We start from the raw sequence: 18,805 nt of genomic DNA on the forward strand, positions 1-18,805 counted from the left end.
CTATAACTATGGTCTATGATCTAAAACTACAGTTTTAAATTCATCAGCATTTCAGCAAACTCACTTGGCTTCCTCAAGGGGGTTTAGAGACATTACAGAGGATGCTGGAAGTCCTTGAACTCCGGGAAAACCTTTCCAGGGTGTATTCCAGACACAAAATTGGGAAAAATCATATAAAGAATCATGACATATCAGGTACTTGTTTAAAACATTTATTGCATCAGGTGCTGTTTTCAGCAGTTTTTTTCTCTTCAAACTGAACTGCTGTAGAATTTAGATTATTTTGAAAAACAACCTTAACAGTCAAGGAGGGAGTAACATTATTAACTCAACGAAGCACTCCGAATTAGTTATGGAGAGTCATGGAAAAATTGTGTAATTTTTCTGCATCAGTGCCACATTGAGAAACCTGCAGAAGGGTTTGTATTTTCAACTTCTATAACTTTCAAAGAAGAATTGCATGTAGGATAGGACTCACGCAAGCTAAGAGTATGAATAAATGGAGAAGGTTATTGTATGTCTATCTGTCGTGGATCTCTCTCTGTCCTGCTGTTTTGATGACGTTGTGCAGACGCTGGAAGGCATCACACTGGTGACATGTGTTCACATTTATCTTGGAGCAGTTTCAGCTCAGGGATATTTATGCCCTCCTGTGACTGTCAGTGTTAGTTTTAGATTTCACTCTCTGTAACGCACACTCGCCCCTCAACTGTTTGGACAGAAACATAAAGTGGAGCAGCTGCATTGCCGCAGCCTGCAGTCTGCACAGCTCTTCACGTCACTGTCTCTCAGGGCCGCGTTCAAGACAAGCCTCAGTCAAGTCAGAGTGAAATCCAAGACCAAAATTCAAACAGAATACAGACCAGGACAAGATAAACCGAGTCCTAATGAAGACCAAAATAGGCAATATGCTGAAAACAAGTCTCAAGGATTATAGGAATAGTTTGGCACTTTGGGAAATGCACTTTTTCACTTCGATATTTGACGGACAGATATGAGAGTGGTAGCGATCCTCTCATCTAACTCTTGGCAAGGAAGCGAATAAGCCTATTTCCCAAAATGTCAAACTATTCCTTTAAGGAGGTTTTGTAAGGATGAGCAGAAATGTAGCTCTAAGCTGACTGAACATGCAGAGCATCAAAGTTTTTACAGTTTGAAATCTTTTGACTGTTGTGTGTGTATATTCCTCTCTCTGTTTCTGTGTCTTTTTGTGGGAAATTTTTTCGAAAACAAGTGGAAAGTTTTGAACAGATCTGTAAATTTGGTAGACAAACATTTCATAAGTAGGTTAGAGTTGGTTATAATTTGATGTAGATCCAGATGTGAGGATTCTGGAAAATTATCATTTATGGACTTGATTCTATATCTTAAAGGTATGTTTGTCAGAAGAAGAAATCAATTTAAAGGTCCAGTGTGTAGGATTTAGTGGCATCTAGCGGTGAAATTGCAGTTTGCAACCATGTGAATACCGCTCGCCTCACCCTCCCCTTCCAAGCGTGTAGGAGAAACTACAGTGGCCGAGAAACTCAAGTGGCCCTATCTAGAGCCAATGTTTGGTTTGTCCGTTCTGGGCTACTGTAGAAACATGGCGGTGCAACATAGTGACCGCCGTGGAAGAGGACCCACTACTTATGTAGATAAAAACAGCTGATTCTAAGGTAACGAAAACACATCGATTCTTATTTTCAGCTGATTAAAAACTAATGAAAACATACTTATAAATATTACATTACATTTCTGCCAACTGCTCCTTCTAAATGTTACACACTGGACCTTTAACTTAAAGGTATAGTTTGAGTGGTAGGAATGATGTTTTTTGGAAACCATTGGCTTTGCAAGATTGTTCAGGGGGGTTGAGCTCTCTAGACAGGCAGGGGGAAAAAAGTTGAGTCAACATCCATCAGTGGACAAGTCTGAGTCAAAACAGGAACGAGAATCAGACATGTCCAAGAAGGGAAAAAGGCTTTCTGAAGACCAGGCCAGAGTACCTTTCCTTTTGCAGTCTTTCCCTCTCCACACTCATTAGTTTGCCCTCACTCTCATGTTCTCCGCTATTCACTCCGCTTTACTCTCATCGAAAGACTTCTGTCTGAGCTCCGGAGCTTCCATTTCTTTTCTTATTACTCTTATTATTATTCTTGTCCTATATAATCTTCAGAAAACTATCAGGCAGTGCCGTCTGGCTCTCATTCTTTTGGTTTCTTGCAATACTGGTGATCTAGAATGACTTACATCTTGTGATTGTACTGAGGATGCAAAGAGCATCTGAATGTCTAAAATGCAGATGAGTTTGTCATTATCCATCCTGCCCCACCCTGCTGGACTCCCACGGTGTGCAGAACACAGCCACTGTGTGGTTATTCTGTGCGAGCTCCAGCTTTCCAGTTTCATAATTGAAGGGTTGTGCTGCTCAGAATGCAAAAAGATGCATTTTTTAAAAAGAAAACTATTACTTGAGAGTTATAATTCAGTTTTTGGAAAACAAACACATAGCTTTTAAAACCAAAGTCAAGATTTAGCTGGAAAGGTTGTAAAATAATGTATTTTTTCTAATTAGTCCTTGTTACATAAAAGCAGCCTTGTTAGGTTATATCAGGTATAAACCTCATCTTTTGAAAGATTCTCTAATTGTAGCCTCTAAATCTTTCCTCTTCTGCTACTTTCATATACATGCTCTTATAAGGTAGTGCAGGGAAAGATCTTATTGCATTTTTCTGTAATCTTTGCTTAGTTTTTGTAAAGCTAATCTCCTGGTTCTCTCCTTTCTTTTTCATAACTCTGAGTAAATCTCCCATAAACCCCCTGGCATGTTCTATCAGATATTACTTTCATGCCTCTGAAATTGTGGTAGGGGTTGGGTTTTTTTTTTTTTAGCTTCACAGTGTTTTTCTCATTTTCCTCCAGTGGAGAAGTTGAGGAGGGAAGTCTGATAAGTGGACATGTTTGTTTCAGGACCCCACCTGAAGGGGTTGAGCTGGCAGACTCTGACACAAACAGATTCATCAAAAGCAGGGTCGGAGCCATCAGCTCCCAGCAGTCAGATAAATGGTGGGAAGACGGCGAGCCCACAGACTCGGCGGCAGGACCGCCGGTCTGGAAATGGAGCTCGCTGATGGATAGAGGCGTCCATCCCACCTCGCCACACGCTCACCCACCTCTGCATCCTCCTTCATTCGTCTTTGTTACTGCCTGCTACCTCCTGTGCACAACCGCAGGCCGGCTGTTTGTAAAAGTCACTGCTGGTGTCAGAAGTCAGGCTGTTTTTCAGAGAAACTCTGAGCTGCTGAAAGAGCTTTGACATTGGTCCTGAGATGTGTGATGTTTGCAGTCTGTTGCTGCCAAAAACATTCCATTTTGACAAGTTATTTAGTCATTTTTTTCAGTCCTTAAATGTTGTTTTTACATCAAGAAGTTCAAACCAAGGTTAACTGGTGGCAGTTTTAAATTTGAAAAGTAAAATATTTTTCAAAATGTTCTTCCATAGTTTCCTACACACAGTTTCTCTACAAACCAGAGCTTATACATTTTCAGCATCTTACAAGGAAATATTTGTTTTAATTATATTTAGAATTTCAGTTGCCGGATTATTGGCCTTGTCTTTGACATTCAAAATCAACTAGACTTTTGACTAGTTAGATTAGTTTCTTTAAAGCAGTTCCACTTTCGGAGTGGGCGTTTTCATGAAACACTTTTGACTTGAAAATAGAAAACTACAAAACATCTCTCGAGTTTTCATCTCTCGGTAAAACTAATATCCAGTCAAAGATTTGATCCTAACTCAAATATCAAGAGTTAGATATTCTCTGTTGGGTCAAAAGTCATGTTAGGCTTTCTCTCCTCCCTCTGGCTCATTGTTTAAACACACATCACTCACCCTTTTCAGAGACTATAACAGTTTGTTTTTGCACCCAAGCAGGTGTCCTTGGATTCCAACTCCTCCATGAACTCCAATACCCCATTGGTCAGGATCGCCCGCCTGTCATCTAGCGACGGACCGATGCTGGCCAACGTCTCGGAGCTGGAACTGCCCTCCGACCCCAAATGGGAGTTTCCTCGAACACGGTAAGAAACAAAACAGTTAGAAAAGAAACAAAACATCTACATTCATCACTGCTGTTGAAACGCCTGTCAGACAGAAAACATGGTACACTGTGGCTTTTTTCACGCTGCCAAGCAACATATTTAAGAAGTGACAGATACTGCGCTGTTGTCCTCGTACTGTAAATGTGCCGTGAAACATGTGAGCCATCAATACATCAAGGTCACCATAACACCTTCCCCCATGCTTATTGTACTTGGCAATCAAATCAGTCTCATTCATAACTGTAGAGAGAAATTAAAAAACACTCCTCAACACTGCTTGTGGCAAAAATCCAAGCTCTGAGATTGTCTTGCTTTTGTTTCAGGCTGACTCTGGGTAAACCTCTGGGCGAGGGCTGCTTCGGCCAGGTGGTGATGGCCGAGGCCATCGGCATTGACAAGGAGAAGCCCAACAAGCCGCTTACTGTTGCTGTGAAAATGCTGAAAGGTTAGTGATTGTTGTGGCTGCGCTCCAGGAATTAATACACGACCTTGACAGTGGCAGCGATGGTACTGTGCTCTGTGATTTCCTGAAGGAAATCCGCAGCATTGTGTCTTTCTCTCGCTGCTTTTCACATGCATTCCCTTTCCCTGCATATATAATCATTTATCTGCTTTGTCTGGTCTCATGTCTCCCCTATGCTCAAACTGAAGTCTTTGTCCTCTCCTGCTTTTATTTTGGTCCCTTCTCACTAGCTGATCTTCAATGAAGTGCTTCATCATTTGTTCTGATCTGGTTTCATTCTCTTTTGTTCGTCTCAGATGACGCCACAGATAAAGATTTGTCAGACCTGGTGTCAGAGATGGAGATGATGAAGATGATTGGAAAACATAAAAACATTATCAACCTGCTCGGAGCGTGCACTCAGGACGGTGAGGCCATGCTGCATTACAGAGGAGACGATTAACACAATAATTAACTACGTTCTGAAAGTGACTCTATGTTGCATGCAGGTCCTCTGTACGTCCTGGTGGAATACGCCTCTAAAGGCAACCTGAGGGAGTACCTGCGGGCGCGGCGGCCACCGGGCATGGACTACTCCTTTGACACCTGTAAAATCCCAGACGAGCAGCTCACCTTCAAAGACCTTGTTTCCTGTGCCTACCAGGTCGCCCGAGGCATGGAGTACCTCGCCTCGCAGAAGGTCAGCCGCCATGATGCTGTGTCACTAATGCTGAAATGCAACTACTGTGTGCTGTTTGTTTGAGCTGAGCCTCTGTATGTGGATGTATCCATGTTTTGGAGGAACTGTCCTCACAGCTCATAATTATTATCCGTAAGGAAATAAAAAGACAAGGAAAATCTTCCAACATAAGGATGCTGTGGCAAGTTACCTTTCTAAACTTTCTAAGATAGACAACAACTGTCAGTTAAATGTATTAGATTAAAAAAAATCCAGGAAAAGTCACAATTTTACCTTTGCAGTTTCAAGTTATTTTTTTAGGTTTACAGGTTAGAATCGCAACAAGAAATGGTTTAGGGATAGGTTAGTTAACATTTAAAAGTTAGAGATTAGAGTGTTTTAAACACTTTTGAGGTTGTAACTATGGTTATAATCTTTGCAAAATAATACTAACCTCATTGGGATTAGGTTTAAATCAGTTTTAAGGTTAGTTAATGGTTTGGAATAAGTTTCATGGTTGGAAGTTATAGGATGAGGTTTTAAGGTTTGGGTAAAGGTCAATATTTGCCATGTAGGGGCGAGTAATAAAGTCAGACAATGGTAAATGAAAGTTGTCAGGGCATCGGTGTACGAGTGTGTGTGTGTGTGTGTGTGTGTGTGTGTGTGTGTGTGTGTGTGTGTGTGTGTGTGTGTGTGTGTGTGTGTGTGTGTGTCTCTGCAATGCTTTGTCTCGGTGCATGTTTGATGCATTTGTACTTCTTCCCTCAGTGTATCCACAGAGACTTGGCAGCCAGAAACGTCCTTGTGACGGAGGACAACGTTATGAAGATTGCCGACTTTGGTCTCGCCAGAGACGTGCACAATATAGACTACTACAAAAAGACCACAAATGTGAGTCTCATTCCATCAGAAATCTTTGTCAGAAACATAGTATTGGCTAATAGTTTTAGTCTTTAACTTGCATAAAGGGATGGTATTGCGAGAGTAGGATCATTTCACCTTGCATTAAATATTCTACGGCTCTTTAAAGGAAAGTAGAAACTTCGGTTTCTCATTTTTGAAAATTTGATTTTGCCTTCCAGTATCACTATTAGGTCATAGAAGGAAAGTCCAAGACCAAACACTTGATAAGTCGACAAATTAACACTCTTCATGATTCTTCCAGGACACAAAATCAAATGATGTGATAGAATACTTCGATACAGATTTTACAACCATGCTTTTATTAGATTTTTACACAAGAAGAAGAAAAGAAACAAACATTAGTCATATGGATTTGATGCCCAAACAGGTTTGAGAGAGACAGTTTACCAAGATAAAACTGTCCAAAGAGTTCAGAAAATTGTATTCAAGACCAGCATACATTGTGATATTAACAATAACCAAGAAATGAGATATAATAAATATAAAATATCAAACTGATATCGATTAATTATTGCGGCAGTAATGAAACCTTTAGAGCTACATTTGTGGAGTTTGGAGTGAAGATTACAGACATAACACTCTATAACTGCTAAATTAATGTGGCTGAGATTCTTACGATGAGACAGGATAGCTGAAGTTCAAGGTGCCAGGACAGTTATGGCAGGACGAGGCAGAGCTCTGTGTGTTTGGGTCCATGTTTTGCTGTCTGCTCTGTACAGAATGGTTCTGCTGACCAAAGCGGTTCTGTTGTGCCTCTATTATTGCAGGGTCGTCTGCCCGTGAAATGGATGGCTCCGGAGGCTCTGTTCGACCGGGTCTACACGCACCAGAGCGATGTGTAAGTTTGCACAAACTAACCGTCACATGCCAACAGTCCACTCATGTGGAGCTGCTGTACACCGGAGGCATCCGGGTGTTGAAATATGATGACTGAGCACATTAGCATCAAGCACTGCGTTTATGCATGTGAATATGGACTCATAACGTTCCCTTTCCAAATAATTTCCCGCTCGCTGTCATCTGCGCTCGCTTGATAATCCTGAGCTTCTTGTGTATCAGCGGCTCCACATTCCTCGCCGCGTTTGTTCTTTAATCTCCCAACACGACATCAGAGAGAGACAGAAACACAACGGAGCTCTAGCATCTTACTGTTGTTTTATCAGCGTAAATCCAACCTGCCCCAGAACAGAAGGAGATAAGAGGGTCACTGGATTTATCACAAGGTGTTCCCTCAGGGAGTTTTTCCACAACAATTCAAAGGAATGGAGACAAGCGCACTCTTTACAACCTCTGATTTCTCCTGTATTGACTGCGATCACGAGAAGAAAGGTGAGTTTAGGCGAGGAGGTCACAAAGTCAATCTGTCTTCTGTCTTGTGGTAGCAAGAACACCCCCGCCGGTTGCAGCCAGACGCTGTGTCCCCAGCACAGCCATCCAAGCCAAACACGGGCCCCTGTCAACACTGGCTAGCCATGTGATTACACTAGACTGGGAACGGGCCGAGAGGAGAATCAGCCTGCTCTGTTATTTCAGCAGGTCTGGATTACAGAGTCAATCCTCCCGCCAAACCTCCTCCTCCCTTTATACAGTAGTCGCTCTGCAGCCAGTTTACTCTCACACATCCCAGGGGACTTTTGACTTTTGACCTGTGATGGTTTTCACTGAAATATGTTACGCTGGAACAGACGGGGGACAAAACACATTAAAACAAATCTGTCACACAGTCACAGTCAAACAACAAGCAAACAGCAAGAAAAGGACTGAATATAAGGAAACTTTTACCTGCTGCAGCAGCTCACACGGCACAACTGACAATGAGAACACTCAGGGAGGCATTTTTGCACTGAGTCGTTTCACACATTTTTTGTGCTGAGAAACAGTGTGCCTAAAAGTAATTTGTATCATCGCATTGTGATTCCAAGTGACAGTTTCTACCAATGAATATAGACCTTAATTCACTTTTTTAAATTCATATACCAGGGTTATTTAGTGCAGATATAGACCTTTTCATTCTTCAGCCAGTGAGTTTTTCCATATACCAATATCTTGGAGGTGAGGATTATATTTTGAACAGCTTCAGAGATGTCAGTCTGTAAAAGCTGCAGAGAACAAACCTCACGGCACCTTCAGAGCGACGCACTAACCCATTAAAAGCAGCGAAAGTGGATAAGGTGCTGGCCAGAACCAGGAGCTTTTAGCATTGACTCATTCACAGAAATAATTTTTAGGATTGAAAGCCCTACCAATAAATCAATTAATTGATCACTGTCCAACAGAACGATAGACATTGATGCTTGTAGGTTTTGCTCTAAGCTCTAAAACCTACCAGGAATCACATGGGCAAGATTAACTACCATACATATGGATAAAATCGTTTAAGATCTATAACAGCATTTGTAATTTTATATTGCAAAATCAATAAATATTGTTGTATATTTCATTTTATGGAAACACAATTGAGAATCCAGATGTTTTTTTTACTATTCTAGTGACTTAAATACCTAAAAATCCAGAGATGTCTTTACATAGATGCAAAAATCCTGTAAATCCAGTAATGTCATAAAGCAGTTTTTTGTAACATTTCCCGCAGTGGACTAATACAACCAGAGATATTAAAGGATCGGATTCCTATCGTCTTTTCACCAAACCCTACTAGAACCTATTACTAATACAGCTGATATGATTGGCAGACACTTACAGTATTTCAAAGCAAAAGTGGAGAGTTTTTGTCTTTTATTGTAGTTTCAGATCCCACCTTGACAGGAATGAATACAGAAAACTTGGATTTTTTTTGGCATGAAACAGGTCAAATTTGAAGATAATAAATATTGATACACGACCAGCTATCAGCACCTTTGTATCAGCTTCAAGAAACCAATATTGTTCAAATTCCACCATTCTCTCCCATACACGGAACATCTAAATCTTACAGAATCAATCATCACAGTGATGTTGGCCTTCAGCTCTTATTGCTGCATAGCTTGTGAAACTTCTTCCCAGACGACTAGCAGTGAATATAAACAGCGTGAGTCTGTGGTTGTCCCTGAGATGGTCCTGAACCCGTCCCGACCCTAAAGACCTGATTTGTTCACGTCCAGAACACAATAATGATAATGAGTTAGTTAGAGTTCAGTTGTCTGGCCAATTACTTTCAACTACATTTCTACAGTTTCTGTCTCCCCTTCTTTACCTCTGAATATAGATGTCTCTCTTTCACCACAGTCCTCAGTCTCCTTTCATTCTCTGTGTTTGCATGGAGGACTAGCCGGCTCGGCCAGTAGCGGCTGTTTTCAACCCTCTGGGCCGGAGCGTGGATAATTAGATTAAGCCTGCTGAGCACCGCAGTGGGAGGAGGGGTCTGATTCTGATTCACTGGACGAACAATAGTACACTGGGTTAATAGAGCGCCATTATCTGATTACCTTCCCTCATTTAGCCATTTAGGAATAATGCAGCAGTAAACTCGAGCTGCTGCCATGGACACAGAAAGAAAAAGAGAGGACAGCTCAAGTTAGAGAGTTTCTGGGATTGGCAGCAGCTGGACTGTAACTGTAGATACAGAATAATACGTTTTTCCATTCATGTTTTGTGCTCACGGGCCTGAAGGTATTTTTGGAAACAGTATGGTAGTCAAGACACATTATGGGCCACGTCCACACAAATGTGTATACCTTTGAAATTGTTGTTTATGTGTCAAAAGATTTCTTCCACACTTAACTTTTTCAGTTTGCTATTAAAACTGAACCATCAAAACAATTTAAAGATGATTACATGTCTTTTGTTACTGTAGGTATGCTTAATCCTTCTGAGCTAGCACGACCAAATCAAGGTACTCAAAAGTGGATCACATGAAAGTTTCACATTGGAGACTGGCTGTAGCTCATATTGGCCCAGATTCAAAGGATACTGACGGGGATGCTTTTATTAAACTGATGACACACAAGCAAGATACAAGAATGCTAACATGCTGCTGATATACTTTTTTCATTTGTGTTCAAATCTGTCTTCCATTTCTTTCTAATGAGTTTTCACTTGTCTCCTTTCTGGCTCGAGGGACGAGTTGTTGATTTTTATAAACATTGACTGACTGTCCCAGACAATAAGAATGTCAAATTGATTCTTAAATTGGCTGCAGTAAACTTCATTGAAGATCAATATTTCCCCAGCCAAGATTCATTGGTTTATCTGGGGAACACAAGCCTCTTTCTGCACTTTGACTGCTTCAGGCCACGAGTGCCGTTTGACCTCTAATCTGTATTCATTGTGTGTGTTCAGGTGGTCCTATGGGGTGTTGTTGTGGGAGATCTTCACCCTTGGAGGCTCGCCGTACCCAGGAATCCCAGTAGAAGAACTCTTTAAGCTGCTGAAGGAGGGACATCGGATGGACAAACCTGCCAACTGCACCCATGAACTGTAGGTGTCTTTATGAACTGTAGTTCAGTTTGATCACCTTGTTTACAGGAGGCAGCTCAGCGCAGATGAACCTGACTTGGGTAGGAAAAAGCATAGGAAGCAAGGAGCTGACACCACATCCGTAGCCAGGACTTGAGGCTTTTTGATGTTATTTTGTTTTTATACCTGGTTTAGTTAGAAAAACGATAAACCAGTAGATTTATGGTTATAATATTTGATCGTTTCCAGACACACTTCTTAAAAATGGATTCAAGGTGTCTTGGTTTTTTGTTATGTAAATCTTATCAGAAAGTACAGAAAGTTCATAGCGAAGTTTATTACATAATGTTAACCTTATGACACCTGTGACCATTTTATTTCAAGCACATACTGGAGCCGAGGCCTAAATTTCAGATTTAATTAATTAATTTTCACCAAATTTGAAAGTTACATATAGTAACTGGTTTCAAAAACCTCCACATATCCCAAAATTTAAAGTCAGAAAAAATAGATTTTATGCATTTTGTACTCAGTGTTATTTACTAGTAAAACTGTCTGGACGATGAGCACAAAGGTTTAGTGGATTTAGAATACCCAAAATAAATCAGCGTTTATTTTGAACATTAAAAAACTGGTGAAAATCTGGTTTTAAAAGATCAATAACACAACAGTCTGGTTGAAATTTTAAACACTTTAGGTTAGCCATTAATTACATTTTGGCTTCTCAACTACTTTGAGAGATCTATTAATCATACTACACGATCACCAACTCATGGGTTTTCCCCTTATATCTGTGGCTGTCGCATGGGGACTTCCTTTACTGTAAACTGTGGTGAAAAGTGTCTTCTTGCGGCTGGAAACACAACAAATGAAAATGAAAGCTGGTAAAAAACCAAAAATGGTGAGCCTTTACTTTGCTTTAACCTTAATTACAGACCATCACCATCCAGCTGCAGATCAAGTAAACCAATATGAATCACTTGAAACAGTCCATCTAAGATCTGAGAATATTTGTTTAAAATGTATATTTAATTTTAATGGATGAGATGCAGAGTAACTAAACCTTGATGTGGGTGTTTCAGGTACATGATCATGAGGGAGTGCTGGCATGCGGTGCCATCACAGAGACCGACCTTCAGGCAGCTGGTAGAAGATCACGACCGGGTTTTGTCAATGACCTCCACCGATGTAAGTCTCCCTGCACAGCCGCTGCTCACCGAACACAAAACATTACCTTTAGTTTCACCTTGGACCACAGTAACTTTTCAATTCATAAAGCCTCGCCTAACCTTATTGGACTGCTAATAAGTTGACATGGCATAGCGAAGCGGCCTTCACCCACATCGTTAGATCAGGAGTCAGAGGACGAGGGAGAAATCAATAAATTAGAGAACAACCACATTCTTTGGAAATGTGAAAAAAAGTTTTTGCCATCAAAAATAGTGTTTGAGATCTAAACACACACTTCCTCCTCCTATGATAATGCTTTGCTAGTTACTACAACCCACAAGCTAACAGTCAAATGGGGTTTCATATGATGGGCGGAGTTAGCTAGTCGCCCATTATCATATTTGATCGGATACATTTACGTATACGCCGCCAAGTTCAAGATGAGTCATCAGAAAAACATTTTTACATTTTACAGGAAGAGAAAAGAAAGGGACTTTGATATAAAATCATATATTTATATATATTATAAGTTTAGCATATAACAAGAGAACAATTAACACAGGGATGCAGGATTAGAACTTGGAAAAGTATTTTTTGTCTTTAAAATATTAGGTTGTTTGTGTTTTATGTATTTGCACAAGTTAAAGTCAAACACGACAATGGAAAATAATGTGCAGGTCTGTTTATTACCTCGACCTAATTAATATAAATCAATATCCACAATGTCAAAGAAATATGCAAATTATGTAAGAAAGAAACACATTCAAATACAATTATAAAATAGAGGTTACAGTATTTTTTAAACAGTTTCTGTGTTTCTGTAGAACTTAACATACTAAAAATAGAGTAAAACTATATAATTTTTCCCTTGATTGTGTGACCACAGAAGGGATTTGACTGTGACACCCCAGTCTAACCTTTGACCTCTCCCCTGACAGGAGTACCTGGATCTGGCGGTGCCCTTCGAGCAGTACTCGCCCACCTGTCAGGACTCCAACAGCACCTGCTCCTCCGGAGACGACTCGGTTTTCGCCCACGACCCGCTGCCTGACGAGCCCTGTCTTCCCAAACAGCTTCCCAGTAACGGGGTGATTAGGACATAAAACCTGAGCTGGGGGCCTGGACTTTAACCTCCTCTCACAGTTTGTGACTAACAAACACCTCTCAGTGACTCTGCATGCAATACTTCCACAGTGCTTCAGCTCTTCGATTCGTCTTAAGCTCTTGGTCGAAATCCTCTGACTGAGTTTTCTTCCTCCTCCCCAAGAGACTCTTGAAACATTGAAGGATTATTTTTTGCCGTTGAACCATGTTTGTGTTCTTCTTTTCAGAAATGAAATTATATTTTTGTACTCGGGCCAGTCTTTTGTTACGGACAATCTGTGGGGTGAAACCATTCCGTGCCTACTGGGATAAAAACCTCCGGAGACAAAAAGGATATAAGAAGAGGGAATGAAGGGCATTGATCAGTGACTGGCTGGCGATCCAGTAGGCGAGGACCTCAGATTTTTATCCTCTCGTCTGCACAGAGCCCATAGATCGCGATAAAAGTTGGCGATCTTAAAGACAATCCGTTGACAAGATACCAGCAAAGCCAGAATCAACTCGATGATGGGACTTGTTCTTCCCGAAGACACTCAATAACTTGTCTCAGCTTTTACAGAAGACGTTCAACAACGGAGAGGATTACATGAGCATATAAATGTGTTTTCTCATGAATTTGTACGCCATCGTCATGTTTTAGCATCCCGAAAAACCAGTTTTGTGATAATCATGGAACAAATTCCTCATCAAATGTCAGGCGAAGTTTCAGGGCCTTTCGGTTATTAGTACAGTAAGGTTTGGAGAGTTTTTTTATGTATCTAGAAAAGGATTTATTGTAAATATATAAATGCAAATATGTATCATATTGCTGTTCACAGCCATGTACTTAAAAGACAAAAAATTAAATTTTTTAAAGTATTGTTTTAGGATGGAAGCATTGCAATCTAGAGGACACTGTCATGAAAGTGTAAATCATTTAATCATTTAAAGTGATACAGAAAAGGTTTATTTGAATAATTAACATGTATATTTGTAAAGATATTTATAGACTTAACATGTGGTTCTTAAGTTCGAAAGGTCTAGTTTAGGATTTTAGTACTGTACGCAAAGATTTTTATTTCAATTTTTTGTAACTTATTTTACAACAGAACTGCGGCGTCATTTTTCACAACTGGCAGGCTCCTCTGGTTTTTGATCCATCTTTTTTTGTTTTGTTTACAGTTTTAAAAAATAAGAATGTATGACAGACGCAAAGATGATTTTTGAGAGCGAATGTGATTCGACCACCAGAGGAGGACTCGAGAACTGAAGGCTCCCGCTGAAAGGAGCTGGATGTATCTGCTGAGTTCAAATTCTGGTTTGAAAAGTTGACGTTTGCAATATCAAAGCAACGATTAACTCTTGCTGGGCAAGAAATAGCAGCGCTTCAAGATATGTACCAGAGAGGCCTTTTCGTATGACTGAAGTACTTAAAGACATACTGAACATCAACAACTATCTGTGAATCATGAAAAGCCTTTAGAGAACCTCAGCAGCCTGTTTAAGGAACAATCCTCCTACTGATACTGTTTCACTGTTCAGTCTGTAATGTTCAATACATTCCAGGTTGATTGGTAGCCTATTTGCTACCTAGTGTAAAAACACAAATCCCAAAATAATGCTCTCGCCTGAGATGTGTAAATAAGAGTTTATGAAAAACTACACTTGTCAGCAGAGATGCTAAATGATTCATTGACTAAAAGAAAACCATTAGATATTAGAGAAGTCAGTCGGTGAACAAGGGAGCAATTTCAGACACAACTTTAGTGATGAACTACATTTCCCAGAATGCTTTTCAGCCATTATCAGAGAACATGCTTGAACTTGTGTCATTCAGAAAAATGTGAAAACATGCAGGAGAACTACTGTTAGCAATAGATTTTTAAGAGCAAACGAACAAAATAAGAAAGGTGAACGTTGCAGTTCTTACCCCAAAGCTACTCTGCGTTCAGCTGCAATGCATTCAGGGGTTTTGAGTCCAGTAAGATTAAAGATTTAACAATGGATTTATTCATGTATGATTGTTGGATGTCAACATCTCTAGTCTAGAAAAAAGCTCTTGCGCCTTGATTCTGAGCCTTGACACAAAAATCTAACGTATACCGAATAAATTAAATACACCAAATGACAAAAAGGACCCCAAAATTCTAAGTATATCTGCATCATCTGCTGTTTTTTTGAACAGTGTTAAAGCAATTATAGGTGGATTGTTTCTTTTAAAGGTCTCTCTGGTGGCTTCAAACTCTTATATTGTAACAGAAAGGTCGATACTAACAAGATGCGTGCTATGTCAAAGTGCACTTGAGCAAGGCACTCAGCACCTGTGTGCACACTCATGGATACAAACATCAGCTTGAAGGCAGAAATGTAAAGCTTTTATGTCCTTTTGTGCTTGTGTGTTACTAAAAAAAACCTGCCCAGACGCTTGAGATTTTATCGCTGCTCTATAGTATTAATACTGAAATGAAGGCATGCTGTACGACTTACAGATCACGCAGCAAAAAAGAGAAAATATATATACAGTATATATATATGTCGGTTTGTTAAAGGAGACTCTGAAGTCTGTGGTGGATCCTTCTTCAAGCTTCGTTTGCTAAAAAAAAAAAGTGCCAAATTAGTCTTAAAAGTCTATTTCACCGAGTTCTCGAGATCTCTGAACCAAATACTGCACTGTCGAATGTAGGCGGGCGGAGGTTACGTGTGCAGGGAAGGATCATGGGATTGCCAAATGGATATCTCCCCTTTTTTATGCAGTAGTCTCTCCAGCTGACCCCAAAAAAGCGCAAGGGTAGAAATGTTTACAGAGTTTGATTTTAGCTAAGTCACAAAAGGGAAAACACCGTTCAAGTGGCATTGAAGGGTTCAGAAACATGATTCACTCGCTGCTAAATGGAAACGGTGGTAACACTTTACTTTGCAATGGCCTTATTCTAGTGTGTGAACTGAATTTAAGTAGAGAAATGTATTGTAATTACTCAACAAGACTGTGTCAGTACTTAATGAAATCTTCCCCTATTTAAAGTACTTAAAAGAATGAAAATTTGTATTTAATTCTATTGCTACACTGGGAGATTTTTATGTTTTTTAGCACCAAATTATGTACTTTTTCTTTGGTTTATGCACAGAAACAAGGCCGTAAAGTGAAAGATTACACACTGTTATTGTTATTTCTGTTTGCAGTATGGGCCCAAATCTATGAAGTGCCTGGAATAATTTACAACAAAAAGGAGATTAATTGATTCATTTTGATCACGTTTTGAATGTATAATTGCAAAAAAGCCTAAAAATTAAATCTCACTAGAAGCAGGCTATGTAAGTATTAGCCTCCTTTTTTTTTTTTTTTTTTTTTTCAAGTGAACAAGACAAAAAGGCACTTGTGTAAAGGTTGGATGGATCTAATGAAACGGAGGGTGTTTTGTTTTATTTATTCTTCCATGCTGGGTAAAAGCTTTCCCTATGGTGAGAGTATTTTTATTCATATCGATCTGCTTTTCAGTGTTGTTTTTCATTAAAGGGCCAGAAGATGATGATGATGATGATGATGATGATGATGATGATGATGTTGAGTAGCCATTTAGCTAAATACTAATGCCCCCCATCAGGCTTTGCTCCTGGCTTAATTTATCCTTTATTTTATTTGGATTCCCTCCCTGGCCTTTTTGCTGTATCCTTGTTGAGCATTTTACTCTGATACTGACGGCACCTGTTTTTCTGTTAGATCACTTTAAAAAAGGATGTGTTGTTTTTAACATGTGTCTTGTATATGGCAACAAAAGTAAAGTTACTGCATGTTCCAAAATGCTGGATATCCATAATAGCAGAAAAAAATGGTCCTCTGATCAGCACAGTCAGCAGCGGTGGCACACAGCTCATGGAAGCAATTTTAACCTTTAGCGCCTGATTGCTGCAATTTGCGGCAAAACAATACTCCTTCTCTGAGTCATAACTCTGAACAATCTGAACACAAAGACATAATACACATATTTAAATATCCATAAATCCCCTTACAAATCATAAAAAAAGACTCTCCTTATGACTCCAGAACTTGCCTGAGAATCACCACGTTTCAGTTTCAAAGTAATACCGTGATAGATTTCTGTACATCCATGGGTACATTGCAAACAAGAACTGTTAATAGCTAATTCGGCATATTATTAATAGTGCCAATTTTCCAACATGTAAAGAACTAACAATAAAAAGCTTTAAGCTTCTAGTTGGGGGTTCCCTGTGGCGACTGTCGATTTGAGATTTGGGGGCCAGCGTTGCTAAGAGACGCGATGTCAGTTACCATGGTGAGCTACCATGGAGCTGGAGCACACCATAATCCTGTATCCTACAAACGTTGATGCAAGACAGAACAAGCCCACATAGTGTTGGTTACATATCATTAGGGATTTAAGACATATGTCCCTTTACAACATTAAACATTTACAATAAAGTATTTCTGATATTTGGGAGGACCCACTGTGCTGTTACACAATGGGTCACAAAGTGGAAAGTGGGAGCTAATTAGCCTAGCTTGCAAACATTAACATTCCCACTAGACATTACTTTTGGTTCATGTTATTTCAGCACTTCACCAAAATTGGAAATAAATACATTTAATTGATATAATAATAATAATAATAATAATAATAATAATAATAATACTGTTTCCTATGATTTATGATGCTGGTTTAAGTTTCAGTAGCTTTTTCATCATGATAGGAATACTCATTTCAAATTTAACAGTATTTGTATCAGCAAACTATCTTCAGCTCTAATGCAAAAATATCAGTATTAGCCTTGATAACCAGATGTGTGTTGCTCAACACATGTTAAAAACAACAAATCCTTTTAAGAGTGAACATGTTTTCTTTGCTATTGAATGAACCAACACCACGGCCTCAGCAGGGAGGGACTCTTACTGTATGTACAGTCACACATTGGCCTTTAACCACCTGTCGTCTCCACTCTGACTGACTTATTTATTCTCTTTTCTGTTCAACAAAAAGAAAATCAGGATTGAAGACGAAACTGGGAGGAGAGAGGTGTTACCTCGACTTCTTTTGGTGTCGGATATCGATCCTTTCCTTTCAGAGATATCAAAACTATACATATTTCTCATGTTTTTGTTTATTTTATTTTATTTTCCAGGTTGGAATGGTTAGTTTTCACACAGCCCTCTGCTTTTCATCCCATTTTTCATTTTATCATGCAGTTCTAACCTGACAATGTTAGTCCAGATTAATTTATAGTTTGAAATATGCTTTTACGTTGCTGATGTACATGAGTAGAGTTTTATGTAGCTGTGTGAGCTATTTTGTAAGAATCTTAGAGAGGAAATGATTTTCTTATACAGTTTATTTTATTTCCGTTACGTCACGTTTCATTTTGCATTCCACATCAGGTTTTTTTTTACAACAATAGTGAGAAAAAATCATGTTTGTCCTTTGATTTTTTTTCCCAATCCCACATAATTTATTTTTCCTCCCTCTGTATTCATGTTTCTAACATAGAAAGGTGGAACTAACCATTTGGCATTATGTGATTTTTTTATTTTTAAATCATAGCTTGTTTGTTGCAATGTACCTGTTTTGATCATGATGAATCCTCTGTAACATTCCTCCACAACAGCCCCTCTGGGCAAACAACAAACAACTATTTCACAACTCTCTCTCTCTCTCTCTCTCTCTCTCTCTCTCTCTCTCTCTCTCTCTCTCTCTGTGCCTGACAAACTATGCTGTCAAAAAAGGTTTTCAATAAACATGTTTAAATAGCGTTCGCTGTCATTGGTGTGTCTGTCACTGAGAGCATGTATCTGGAAAAACAAACAGGTCCTGTGGCAAAAACAAGTCAAACAAATACCCAAACAGACTTTGTGATTCATGGTGAACAAATCAAGTTTCAAAGAAGTTTATGTTAATGAAATGAAACCAAAATACCACAGAATACACACATCAGTGAATTTATTTGCAGAGTGTCTCCGTTTGTTTTGTCTGAACTCTTTGTTAGCACAGTCGCAGATATCACGGCTTGTTTTCCTTCTACGC

The 18,805-nt window shown here is 39.4% G+C and overlaps 1 protein-coding gene across 7 annotated transcripts in view; it reads left to right on the forward strand.

Moving 5' to 3' along the window:
* fgfr3 (fibroblast growth factor receptor 3) overlaps positions 1-18,533 on the forward strand; it is an 81,636-nt gene extending 63,103 nt beyond the window's left edge. For 5 of the 7 annotated variants that reach the window (XM_044166132.1, XM_044166137.1, XM_044166135.1 and 2 more), the window contains exons 10-18: positions 3,917-4,062; positions 4,407-4,528; positions 4,843-4,953; positions 5,035-5,225; positions 5,973-6,095; positions 6,896-6,966; positions 10,404-10,541; positions 11,603-11,708; positions 12,629-18,533. In XM_044166132.1, the coding sequence (XP_044022067.1) occupies positions 3,917-4,062; positions 4,407-4,528; positions 4,843-4,953; positions 5,035-5,225; positions 5,973-6,095; positions 6,896-6,966; positions 10,404-10,541; positions 11,603-11,708; positions 12,629-12,793 (1,173 nt within the window). In that variant the 3' untranslated portion in view covers positions 12,794-18,533. Of the gene's footprint in view, positions 1-3,913; positions 4,063-4,406; positions 4,529-4,842; positions 4,954-5,034; positions 5,226-5,972; positions 6,096-6,895; positions 6,967-10,403; positions 10,542-11,602; positions 11,709-12,628 lie in introns of all 7 variants that reach the window. The other 2 variants (XM_044166134.1, XM_044166133.1) reach the window with 1 other exon arrangement.
* Positions 18,534-18,805: the final 272 nt, after the last annotated feature.

The sequence above is a fragment of the Siniperca chuatsi genome, linkage group LG15 (genome assembly GCF_020085105.1).
Source record: "Siniperca chuatsi isolate FFG_IHB_CAS linkage group LG15, ASM2008510v1, whole genome shotgun sequence".
In the NCBI taxonomy this organism is placed as follows: Eukaryota; Metazoa; Chordata; class Actinopteri; order Centrarchiformes; family Sinipercidae; genus Siniperca; species Siniperca chuatsi.